The sequence below is a fragment of the Protopterus annectens genome, chromosome 10.part0, assembly GCF_019279795.1.
Source record: "Protopterus annectens isolate FY-2018-M chromosome 10.part0, PAN1.0, whole genome shotgun sequence".
NCBI classification, from domain to species: Eukaryota; Metazoa; Chordata; order Ceratodontiformes; family Protopteridae; genus Protopterus; species Protopterus annectens.
This window is the reverse complement of record NC_056744.1, coordinates 1,658,689,413-1,658,702,831: the sequence shown is the minus strand read 5'-3', so window position 1 is coordinate 1,658,702,831 and position 13,419 is coordinate 1,658,689,413. Positions and strand designations below refer to the sequence as shown.

General features: G+C 41.7%; 1 protein-coding gene across 1 annotated transcript in view; it reads left to right on the top strand.

Moving 5' to 3' along the window:
* LOC122814386 (zinc finger protein 723-like) overlaps positions 1–13,419 on the top strand; it is a 135,873-nt gene that overhangs the window by 50,533 nt on the left and 71,921 nt on the right. Inside the window, exon 3 of the mRNA XM_044086969.1 lies at positions 6,299–6,637. Coding sequence (XP_043942904.1) covers positions 6,299–6,637 — 339 coding nt within the window. The remainder of the gene's footprint in view (positions 1–6,298; positions 6,638–13,419) is intronic.

Sequence of the window (13,419 nt, the reverse complement as noted above, 5' to 3'; positions counted from 1 at the left end):
GTTTGCACTGTTGTGGCAGGACAGGTAGCTTGCATCCTTCTAAGTTGGGAATTGCTATTGAAGGCTCAGTGTCTGTTTTTCTAAAAGTGTATTGGTTCTGGTTAAAACACTTGGGCGTCAGGCCTGTTATTTTACATTAAGAAGGTTTGTGGTCTGTGCTCTTGTGGGAGGAGAGGCTAGATTCTGCCCTTTTGAGCTGGGAATTTGTGGTTAAAGGCTTATTGTGCCTGCTTATTGAACTGTTTCTTTCTGAAATTGGTACGCCTTGTTTGCTGTAGCATAGACTAGATTCAGGCCTGCTGAATCTAGCTTTGTTTGTATAACTTGAGCACTAATCCAGGCCATCTTTTTTTAGAAGGTTCCCTTGCACCCTAGTGAAGACTGCTGGAACAGGGATTAGTTTTGAGCTTTTTACTGGTTAATTGGGTAATTTGTTAAAATCAGTTTGCTCGTTTTCTATTGTTGTATATAAAAAAATTGCACTTTCTTCATCTGCTTTTACTGTATTTCCGTTTCTTCCTATTTATTACTTTGTTTTGCTTTTGCTGTCTGTTCTTAAAAGTACTTAATTGCATTTATTCTGCTACATTTATTACTGCTTGTTAGTAGCCTGATTCAGTTGTAACTGTTATTTTAAGTATTTGGTTTATGCACTTGGGCTTCAGACCAGTTGTTTTACATTAAGAAGGTTTGTGGTCTGCACTGTTGTGGCAGGACAGGTAGCTTACATCCTTCTAGGTTGGGAGCTGCTGATTGAAGGCTTAGTGTCTGTTATTCTAAAAGTGTATTAGTTCTGGTTTAAACACTTGGGCTTTGGGCCAGTTATTTTACATTAAGAAGGTGTGGTCTGCACTCTTGTGGGAGGAGAGTGTAGATTCTGCCCTTCTGAGCTGGGAGTTTCTGGTTAAAGGCTTATTGTGCCTGCTTATTTGAACTGTTTCTTTCTGAAATTGGTACACCTTGTTTGCTGTAGCATAGACTAGATTCAGATCTGCTGAATCTAGCTTTCTTTGTATAACTTGAGCACTAACCCAGGCCATCTTTTTTGGAGAAGGTTCCCCGGCACCCTAGTGGCAGGAGTGTGCAGTTAGAACTTGTCTGATCGAAGACTACTGGAACGGGGCTCAGTTTTTAGCTTTTATTTGTTAATTGGTTAATTTGTTTAAATCATTTTGCTCATTTGCTACTGTTATATATAAAAAAAATACACTTTATGTATCGCTGCTTAGTTAGGGTTAAACTATTCCCAGCCCCATAAAGTCTGCTTTTCAAAGTTCCCCTTAGAACTAGTCAGTTTTTTAGTTTTAGCACTCAAATCTGTTTCTTTGAGCTCAGCACTTGTTCAGAACTCATTGTAAGCACTAAATTAGCTACTAATTACTACAGCACTCAACTTTCCTCACTTATCTAGAGGAAAACAGTTTTTAGTACTTAATAAATAAGCACCTATCCAGGCATGTCTAAGGGTCAGCTCCCGGTGTTTTCTCCTCTCTACCTGTTGAATCTGGGCATCTTGGGGCAATGCAGCAATTGCCTCATGTACAGAGACAACCCTCTCCTCCTACCATCCAACACTACAACCTGTGAAAGATGCACTTATATAGCCAAACTGAAAGCAAAGCTCTCATCACCCAAGACTGGACTAGACAGTAAAGAGGAGAAAGTAAACACTTGCACCACACCACGCTCATCACATAGTCCCTCAAAACCTACACCACCAAACCACACACATAGAAACACAAAATACATAGCTACATTCGCGGAGGCTCACAATAAAAACCTGCCCAAGCAACAGAGCCCTCCAAAGCAGAAACACAAGCAAACTCCACCCCCCCAACACAACCCAAATGACACATAGCCCACAAACTCAGTGTGCCACTCAACCACAGCCCATAAGGCATAACAATGTACCCAGCATTCTAGTCATAGGTGACTCTGTAGTCAGGCACACTGATGTTCCACTCATCAGGCTAAACAAGGAGAAAGTTACTGTCAGCTGCTTGTCAGGTGCCAGGATTCGCCACATAAACGCACGCACTCAGGTCACTCCACAAGTACAAATATGACTCTTGTCATTGTCCATGTTGGTGTGAATGACCTGAGACGTACCTCTGTGGACTACATGAAAAAAAGACATGGAGGAGCTCTCTGATTTTGTATCCCAAGCAGATATGACCCTAGCCTGACTCTAAGGGGATCCAGTATCTGTCTGCCTGGGATGACATGATCGACAGACCACGATGCTTTGCCAAAGCTGGCCTGCACCTGTCACCCTTGGGATTCCAGATTCTGGCTAAGGCTCTTGCCACCCCTATAGTGTCTTTTTTAGGCACGGTTCAAATGACAAATTCACCACCATAACAGGTACAAGCAAGCAAAATCTGAGGGTAATGCTACTCAATGCTAGAAGTCTTAACCTCAAAATGCACTCACTCGAGGCACTCCTTAAAATGGAGAACATCGACATCTGTGCTGTCAGAGACCTGGTTCAAGGCTCCAGAGAACACCCCTGCATTACCAGGCAATAATTCATACCACACCTTTCGGCCACCTAACCTGGACCAAAACACTAAAGGCGGAAGGGTGTCCATATTCATTAAGGATATCCACACCTCCAGGCTAGTTGCTCAGCATAATGCAGCCGGGATTATCCAAGTGCAACTAACTCTGGGCAAGACCACAATTCAAATTGTAGCTTGCTACAGATCCCCCACCATGCCCCAGGATTCCGATTCCTCATTTCTTGATACACTGGAAAATATTAGGGTACAACCCAACACCCACATGATGGGCAATTTCAACTACCCCACCATTAAGTGGGACAACTACTCATATACCAACTCTTTTGCTCAACGTTTTTTGGAATTCATAAATTCCAACGCCTTGGATCAACTTATCCACACCCCCATCAGGGGCAACAGTATCCTAGACCTGATCATTACCAACATGGGTGACCGGTGTTCCACACCAAAGGTCAATTCCTCATTGGTCAGATCTGACCACAAGTTAATCACCCTAGACATCCACATCTCGCCCCCACCCCCCATTAGGGAAACTGCAGTAAAAATCGGAATCGTCTTCAAAGCCAACTTCACGCTTCTTAAGACAGGAGTGGCAAACTTTACGACACCCATGCAGACGGACAATAGAGGTAGGACTGCTGAATCCTACATAAATGCACTTTATAAGCACTTACACGAGTGCATGGATCATGCTATCCCTAACAGAACCAAGATGCTATCCTCCAAAACATGAAGCCAATCTGTTAGTCCCCTGCCATAAACTCTACAACAGAAGAAAGAAATTGTTGCAAAAAAGAGTAAAATCCCATGATTTGTGGAACTCCCTGGTCAGCCTCAGTAAGAAGATGAGATCCCTCATAAAAATCCTCCAAAGCTAGTTACAAAAACAAAATTGCCACTGATTCTAAAGACAACCACAAAGCATTCTGTTGCTACGTCAAGAATCTCAGTGTCTACACTCAGGTCTGCTCTGAGTTACAGCACAATGGCACTAAATATACAGAACCAAATGATATTGCCAACATCCTGGCAGATAGGTTCAGTGCTAACTTTACCCGCTGCTCACCCCCTAAATGGCCCATCTCTATATCTGAAGAATGCAAATTTCCTGTAATCATGGCTGCACATGTACAAACCACATTCTCCAAAGCCAAGAACACAGCATCCATGGGACCTGACAACATCCCAGGCAGCATTCTACACGAACTACAGAACGAACTGGCACACTACCGAAGTACCATGTTCAATCATAGCCTCACCTCAGGCTTTGTGCCCACTGAATGGTGCACAGCGACAGTTATCCCACTCTACAAAGGGGGAGCCACCACGGACCCCAAAAAATAACGCTCCATTAGCCTGACGAGCCCGGCCTGCAAGGCCATGGAATGTATCATCATGTAACTTATAAACAAAGACTTCTGTAATCTCCAAGCTCTAGATCTCACCCAGTTCAGGTTTGTAAAAGGCAAATCATGTCTCCTAAACCTGATAGACTTCTTTGAAGCAGTCACCAAAGCCATAGACGGGGGTAAGGTGGTTCACACAGCCTATCTAGATCTCACCAAGGCTTTCGACACCATCCTCCACTCTGGAATTATAGATAAACTCACTAAACTAGGTATAAATCCCTATGTCACAAGATGGGTTGCCATCTGGCTCACTGACAGAACCCACACTGTGAAAGTAGCAGACTCCAAATCCAACGTCAGACCAATGACAAGTGGAGTACCACAGGGTTCAGTCCTGGGTCCCTCTCCTGTTTGGTATCTACTTCTCTGAAGTACAGGCTAACACAGAAAGTCTTTGGCTAACGAAGTTCACAGATGACTGCAAACTAGGAGCCATAATTGAAACTCCTAACGATGTGGACATCCTACAAAAGGGCCTCACTGAGACAGATGCCTGGTGTCAAAGCCATGGCCTCAAGCTCAGTGCCAAAAAGTGCATTGTCATCCCCTTTGGGAAAAACTCTGTACCCATGAACTACCACATAGGTGGTAGTCTACTTAACACCGAAAGTGTGATGAGACCTTGGGACACAGGTGGACAGTAGTCTCTCCTTTGATAATCACATCACCACAGTAGTCAGAAAATCCTTCTACGTGGCATACCTCATCACAAAAGGTTTCTCATCCAGGAAAGAAAGAGGTCATTGTTCCCCTCTACACGTCACTCATTAGACCCATTATAGAGTACAACACCCCTTTTGTTATGTACCTCACAAAACATCTACAGCAACTGGAAAAGCCGCAGAAATGCCTCACAAAGAGGATTACTGGCCTCAAACAGATGCCCTACGCAGACTGTCTCAAAAAAGTCCAGCTTTACTCCGTCGCATATTGCCTACTCAGAGGTGATCTCTGCCTAACATACAAAGCTGTGTCAAACCCTGAGCTGTTGGACATGCTCCACTTAAAGAAATCCCAATCCCTTCAAGCTTACACACACTATAGGGACATAAACCTTGTCACCACAATGAACAGAACATGCTGGAGGGATAGATTCCTATCCTAGAGACTTCCCTTACTCTGGAACAAACTACCGATCTGTATCAAACAAAGCTCCTCATTAGCACTGTTTAAGAAAAATCTTGATGATTGGATGGGAAATAGGAAATTCACCCCAGGGATCACTTCTGTGGCTCTGCTCGACAGTGGCACAGGATGATATTTTTTTGGGTGGCAAAAGCCAGGGTACCTTTTTGGCTAGGCTTATGTAGGCCCTAGGGCCAGTAGCCTAGTACCTACCTATGAATCTGTTTCTTAACTGCATAGACAGACATGAGTCCATCTGCATCTCCAACAGATTTCTCTTAACTGTCTAGTCTTACAAGATACATTCTGCTTCCCAGATGCCTTCTCCAATGCCACATATTTTAAGTGTCATTCTCTGTCACATGACAGCTTCAAGACTTCAAACACTGATGACATACTGGCTCAGTACAGAATATGTAGAAATTTTAGGAGTAGTAACCCTTGCAGACACTGATGACATACTGGCTCAGTACAGAATATGTAGAAATTTTAGTAGTAGTAACCCTTGCAGGATATTGATTGATGGCAGCACAATTATCTCAGTAATGTTTGCGCAGATTTTTCACATTGTACAGGTGAGCTTTGGATTTACCGCCTTCATGTAGTCTTTTCCAAACCTAGTATGTACTACAAGAGACTGCAGTCTTGCAGATATAGCTGGCTTTTCATTTCCACCTTGACTTGCGTCATATCCCAAGCACTGCAATTTTTGCTGGCCTCTCTTCTACCATAGTCAGTGGTCTTGTTAGTGGTAGTAGTCTCGCTTGGTGTTTTGGATGTGGCATCTTGCTTCTCCTATGATGAAGGGCTGTTTTTGTTGTAAGTGTCCTAAGAGATGGTTGTTTCATTGTAGACTTTATTGGGTCTAAAGCTGTTTTATGAGAGAACCTTAAATAGTAGCCCATGAAGCACCCGACTTCTCTTTTCTTGACAGTATGTTCCTCCCTTTCAGACTTCACATACCTAAATATGCATCCATTAGTCTGCAGTGACTCTTGTAAGTTTGGGAGTGTCATCTTTGTACCGGACATGTACCCCAGTACCTCTGCTCCAGAAAGGAGAACATTTTAGATGGTTGCCCCTCACTCTGATCTTAGCATACCTCTCAACTGTTCATAATTTCACAGCAGGTCCAAATTTTTTCCTCCTGTTTTTTGGCCTCTTCCCTCATCAAATTTACAGTTAAGCTGCAGTGCAGAGCTATTTGTTTTACTTATTTTTCTTTATTCTTATGTTTCCTAGGAAGATGTTTTTAATTTGGAGAAATACATTAAACAACAATTTGCAGAATTACACCAGTTTCTCCTAGACAAGGAAGAACAACTCATCCAGCAGCTGAAGAATGTCGAAGAAAATACTCTAAAATGGATGGAAGGAAATCTCGAGTGCATTAAACAAGAGATCGTTACCTACCTTGTGACAGACTCTGATGGCAACTTGGAGGACAAGATTAAAGAAGAGGACAGCCTGAAAATAATGGAAGAAAATGTTAAATCTGTTGAAAATGATGCTATGGCCATTAACAGCATTAGTCACAGCAACATGGAGATCAGACAACCGGAACCTGTTGGTTTGCTAACAGTAAGCATACTTTTTATTTCTGCTTTTTTTTTGTTTTAGAAAGTGGAAAATGTGATAGCTGAGATAAAAAAGCATTATTAATTTTTTTTCAATTATTTCTTTATTTTGTTGGCCAGTCGGAGCCCATTCTCAGTGGAAGTGTAAAGAGAGAAGCTCCAGTATATTATTACAACACAAAAAAAAAATCCAAAAATAGATGGAAATTAGTGATGCAGTTCTACACTGGATGTTTTGATCACTCTTAAGTGATGCAACAATACATAACACTTTTCAGTCAATAGTAAATCGTCAGAAAAAACAAGTAGCTTTGGTGTCAGGCATGCGGATTGGAGAGATCTTACTTATTTATTTATTTATTCCAGTTTGATGACCGGGGAGGTCCACTGGGCTCGGGGAGCCCGTTTTCAGTGGAGGTCCGGGCAGAAAAGCTCCAACAATACATAGCTACATGAATAATTACTAAGAATTACTGACAAATAAATAGGTAGCATTCATAAAGAAACAAACAATTACAATTTAGTTAAGGTATAAAAGACAGGCAAATGGCCTTGATGCTAGATTTTACAGTATAGTTATTTATACATAATACAAATGAGCAAGGTTAGCTAGGTGCGACGTTAGCCAGGAGTAAAAGTGGAGGAGACCTTGAGAGGTATAGGGTGAAGAGTACAGTTGCATTTCCTGTTTGAGTAAAGGTAAGAATGAAGAAGAGTTTTAAAGTTTTCGAGGTTATCGCAGGTCCTAAGAGTGGAGGGAAGAGCATTCCATTTTTTGGCTAAGGTGAAGGAAAGCAGAAGTTGACCAGCTGGGTGCTTGGGTTTGTGGATGGTGATTAGGTTTTGGTGGGTAGATCTAAGTGTTCTATGGGGAGTATATGGTTGGAGGATACTGGAAAGTGCAGGGCACTTGGAAGGTTGGAATAGTAGTCTATAGGCAGTCGTGATTTGGAGAAAGTCAAGTTGGTTATGGAGTTCAAGCCAGTTTAATGAGTGAAGGGAGGAACAATGATGAGAGGAAGAATTGGCTTTGGTAGCAAATCTGGAGATTTTATTGTAACATACTTCTAGTTTGGAGGATCGTGAGGAGGATAAATTAGTAAGAAGAGGGGCGCCATACAACAGAGAGGGAAGGAGATAAGTAGTGGCGAGAGTTTGTCTGGTAGCAGGAGAGAGGAAGTGGTTGTTTCTATAAAGTAGGCCGAGCTTTTTATGTTTAGCTGGACGTGAGTATTAAATTTTAGGTGGTCATCAATGGTTAGAAGTTTGGCGGAGGGAACGACCTCTAGAATAGAGTTGTTATGACTGGTTATTTGGAATGAGTTTTTATTAATAGGGTAAGACTTAGAAGGTGAGAATAGAAGGATTTTAGTTTTGTTAGCATTTAATGAGAGGTGATTTTGGAGCATCCAGTTTTCGGTAGTTGAGAAGGCTGCTTGTGTCACTAGTTGGAGATCTGTTAAGTTGGAGGTGCAGAAGATCAAAGTAGAATCGTGAGCATATTGAACAATTTTAGTATTGGGTATGGCCTTGTAAAAGTCGTTAATAAAGATGTTGAATAGAACTGGGCCAAGTATGGATCCTTGAGGTACTCCAGTGGGGGTAGGATGGAAGGTGGAGGTGCCCTGGCCCCATTTGACAGCCTGGGACCTGTCGGAAAGATAACTGGAGAGCCAGGAGACAATTTTGTGGTAGAGATTGAGATTAGACAAATGATTAAGAAGGTGGGTGTGGGAGATGGTATCAAAAGCTTTAGATAAGTCCAACAGAACTGAGGATACTAAATTACCAGAGTCACGGGCTAAATTGACAGTATGTAAGAAGGAGAGAAGGGCCGTGTTGGTACTGGGCGTCACTTGTGTTGGGTAGGAGAGAGTAGCTGGTGTTTGGTAAGGAATGGCAAGAGCTGAAGGTGGATACATTTTTCAAGGAGTTTAGAGAGAGGGAAAAGGATGGCTATGGGGAGGAAATTAGATACTTTACAGTTTTTGCCACCCTTGTGAAGTGGAAGAATATATGCAGAGTGCCGTAGTTTGGGTACATAGGATTCAAGTAGGGATCTATTGATCAGGATGCTAATAGGGAGAGCAATACCATCAGAGGCTATTTTTAAGAAGGAGGAGGGAATGTTGTCAGGGGCATTGGAGCAAGGCTTTAGTTTAGAGAGTAGTTTCTTTATTTGGTAGGTGGAGATGGGTTTGAGTTCAAAAGTGGGGGGGATTTTTGGTTGGGGTGGGGTTGAGGGATGTTGTTGGTAAAGGTCTTGGTTAGTTCAGCAATAGAAGTGATGAAGAAGGTGTTGAATAGTGAAGCAATTTCAAGGTCAGATTTGCTGGTGTCGGGGCAGGGATTGGTTTTAGTACCTGGCCTAAGGAGAGAGTTGATAGAATTCCAAAATTTTGGGGAGTTTTTTGCATGATTGGTTTGCATTTTGATGTAGTAGGACTTTTTATCTTTGATAACTTTTGGCCAGGTTTCTTAGTTGTTTGTATTTAAATAAGATGTCTGGTTGTTTAGTTTGGAGGTAAGTTTTCCAGGTTTTATCTCTTTGTAGCATAATCTTTTTGGTGTCTTTGGTAAGCCATGGGGTGGTCTTAGTTTTTACTCTTTTTGTTTTTACTGGAGCTAGGGAGTTAAAGACATTTAAGAAAGTTGAATTGAAAAAGTCAATGTCTGAGTCTAATGGAAGAGTTTTCAGGGGGTTCCAAGTGATATTCCTGAATGAATTGGAGAAAGTAGTAGGGTTAAAGTTAGAGAGGTTCTGAGTGTGGATAAACTGGTGGGAGTGTTGCGGGATGAGGGAAGCTCGATGGGTGAAGGCAGGGAGGTGGTCTCCTAATGGGTCTGGTATGACACCAGATTGTATCACTTTATTGGGATGAGATACTAGGATCCAGTCTAGTATAGAGCCTGGGGGGGTTGGTTTTGTTGGGTCTAGTGATGATGTTAGTAAGTTGAGTGTAGTTAAATAGATTGATTGACATAGTGGGTTAGGATTGTTGATTTTGTTCCAGTCTATATTTACATCACCCAATATGTAAGTTTCCAGTTTAATATTTGAGGAGGCCCAGGACAGGATGTCTTCCAGGGTGTTGGTGTTGTTACCTGGAGGAATATAGAGGGAAATGAAGCAGATGCTTTTATGATTCTTAATTTTTAGAAGACCTGCTACAAGTTCAGCATTATTGAAAGAGGGGATGGGATTAGGATATGGAGTAAAGGACAGCTGGTTGGAGTAGACTAGTGCAACACTGCCACCTCGAGTACTTAGGCGGTCAGATCGAAGTGAGTGAAATCCAGGGGGAAGGAATTCAGAGTCACTTATATGAGGTTTTAGCCAGGTTTCAGAAATGGCTACAATGTCAGGTGAGTTGAAAGCGAGCCAGGCATGAAAGTGGTTTGTTTTATTTTTTAGGCTTTGGGTGTTGATGGTGGGGAATTTGAGGTATTTATTGATGGAATTATTGTGGGAGCTAGTGTGGTTAGTAGGACAGACGTTTGGTCCTGGATTATTGTGAATGTCACCGGCTAAGCAGAGGTAAGTGAGTTAAGGAATAAGATGTTTTGGTTTGTACTTAGTTAGAAGTGTCTGGTAATGAAAAGGTCTGGGTTTGTAGTATTTAGTAGTGATTGGGAGAAGTTTTACTTTGAAGAGGAGGGAAGGGTGGGAGGGAACTAAAGAGGCTGAGATGTTGTGGAAGTGTGTTGTGTGGGGGAGGTGGGGAGGCAGAGGTGGAGGGTATAGATGGAAGTGAGTATAGGAGGTGGCATGGTATTGAGGAAGTAGAAGAAGGATGAGGATGGATGTGGAAATAAAGGTTTTAGGAGTAAGAGAGTGCATAATAGGTGGGGCCTGTTGGATGTAATAGAGAGGAGGTTAAGGGACTTAGGAGGGAAGGGGTGAGGTAGTGAGAGGCAGGAGGGAAGGGGTGAGGTAGTGAGAGGCAGGTGGGGTGGAGGGAAAGTGTTCTGGATTGGTCGGGGGAGAGAGATACGGATGTTAGGAGGAGAATAAATGTAGGAGCACTGGGGGTGGTGGGATTTGGTAGTAAGGTAGGGGAGCGGAGAGAGCCCACAGGGCGAACGGAGCGGGTCAGAAACAAGGAAATGGAAGAGCAAGTCATCGAGGAACAATCAATGAGGTGAGTAGTAAGCACAGAGCAGCAAAGCTCAGGAGTAAGGTGCAGTTCTGATAAGAGAGATTGAGGGGGAGAAGGGAGACTACAGAAGGTAGGGCAATAGAGCAAGTAGGACAGACAAATATCCAGTAGCTTGATTTACTTTACAATAAAGTATTTAAAAGTAGTTTAATGCTGCCATCTAGTGGACGGATCAGTTAGCAGCAGCTAATGGATGTCAACAGTCAGGAAATTCGGGATTCAGATATTGATACAGTTGTTTCATGCCACTCAAAAGTTGTACATGTCTTACATGAACAATACCATTAAATAATGCTTATCCAAATTCGGTCAATAGACAACAACAATTCACAGACAAAAAAATGAAATAATGTTAATATTCTAGTCCCAAACTCAGACCAGTCTTTTCAGCTCGTCGTCTTAGTATCTTCAGTCGTTGAATTCAAATTTGGTTCATCCAACAGGTAACCATTTTGATGAAGCTATTATGAATCATTGATGTACAGATAGTCACTGAAGAAATGATCACTATTGAAGTCTTTGAGTCTTGTTCCGTACCATTGCTCCCAGTTCTAACAGTCCTGTTGTTTGCATCCTCTTCAGATTCTTCTGTAAACAAATACTTAGAGCCCTTTTGTGTGTTCCGTAGCTCAGACAGTGCAGATTAACACCAACTGCCACTAGATGAGTAATCCCAGTCCCCCCCAAAGGCAATTTGTCTTCATCTGTCTCAGCATTAATTTCTATCAATGCACAGTGAAAAATCACAGGGTTGTAAAACTTCCAACTATTCAAAAAGGCTTCAGGAACTCAGATGTAACAACTTCATGCTGTATAAGGCAATGTGCAATCCAGTCCTGTTTGAAACTCAGTTTCTGGAACACACTGCTGGCAGAGCTAACATCATGATGGAAACCTAAAACTTTTAAGCCAAGAAGATCGGAAGTCTGTGGGTTTATCCCCGCCACAGCAGGTGACGGGATTCTTGTTCCAATAATGAAAAATGCAGTGAAGCATTAGGGGATGCTGCACTCCTGAGATGCTGCCTTTGGGCAACACCTTAACTTAAGTAAGTGCTGACAGGCAGATTTTCAGTAGATGTTGGATTTTTATCAATCTTTTTTTTTTTTGCAAATACCCAAACCGTTACTCCCAGAAAACAGACAACGCAATGATTCTGGTCACCAAGGTAATGTCTGATTGCTTCGCAATACCTGCTTACAAACCAGTTGACACTTATTTTTAGAGATAACTTGGCAGTGTTTTGTTCAGATTCCTTGTTGTAGTCCCACATATATAAATGGAGGTTATGGGACTCGCACTTCATTGAATGAAACACAGGGTGATGCTTTTCTGGATGAAGATGATACATTTCCCAGTGTTGATGGTTGTGTCTGGTGGTGCAAGACCGTATCAGTACTGATTTTCTATAGTGTCATAGACTGTTCTAAGCTGAAATGCACCTAGAATAGAGAGAGTATGAGCTACACTTGAATGCGTTATACTTTGGATGGTGGTCAGCAGTTACATACCTCAGTGTGATAAGATGTTTCCTTAAGAAATTTATAAAGGAACATATTTATTTTGTGATGAAGCAGGAGGTTCTTCCATGCCTTGAAGTGGTGATGAAATGTGAGTGACCATGGTGGTTCTTACAGTGCTGGGGTTGCAGAGAGGTTTCAAGTTCTGCGAAAGTGAGAAGATGGGCATTTGTCAGATTTTTGCCAGGTGGAATGGGATACTGCCAGATCTATGTAAAGATTTTTTTTCCAAATTCAAACTAGTTTTTAGTCACTAGAGATAAACAGTGGTATGTTGTAAGGGACTGGTTAGACACAAAAGAGGAGCTCCATGGTGAGCCCCCTTAAGTTTACCAAAAGGGAGGTGTTTAGGTTAGTAAATTAATGAACAGTAGAATATTAATAACAGTACTGAGTCTAGATTTTGGTGTTGGGAAGTTTTTGATACAATAAGGGAAGACAGCTTTAACATTGAATTTTGCATATAGTTGAACTGTCTTGTATTTAAAAAAATGCAGCAACCTCACACATTTTTCATGATATTTATATCTGCTAGGTTTAGATGGTCTTTCAAAATTCGCATCTAACCCAGCATTCCAGTCACCACCTAATAAGACTCTAAATGTTCAGCAACATTATCTAAAAACTTTGTCTTCTTGAAGTAGGTCGATTGTAATATTGAAATCATCAGTATGGGTTGGTGATATTAATACTCTTAGTTGTAATCCATAGTAAACATCTTTAACAGTCACAAGTTTTTTTTAATCACTATTGATAATCCACCTGATTTATCAGTACCAAAATTATTGTATAATAATTTAGTCTCCAAGCGTTTAGCAACTGCCTGGATTCTTTCCATTGTTTAAGACGCCCATCAGCATTCTAGGAAGGCAGTTGAAGTAAGAGTTATGGAAGATAAAAGAGGGAAGTGAAAGGTCAGTACATTTTGTTACAATGTATGAATAAAATGGATACTGAGCAGTGTGAGTGATGTGAGTCCGTGTGGTGCGTTAGCACTAATTTCAGGACTTGCTGAACTTCACGTTCCTTACTGCTGGTTCAGTAGAATGACGTCTTCTTTTAAGTAAGCCATCATTTGCAAGTACTATTTACAGATTATACATGGT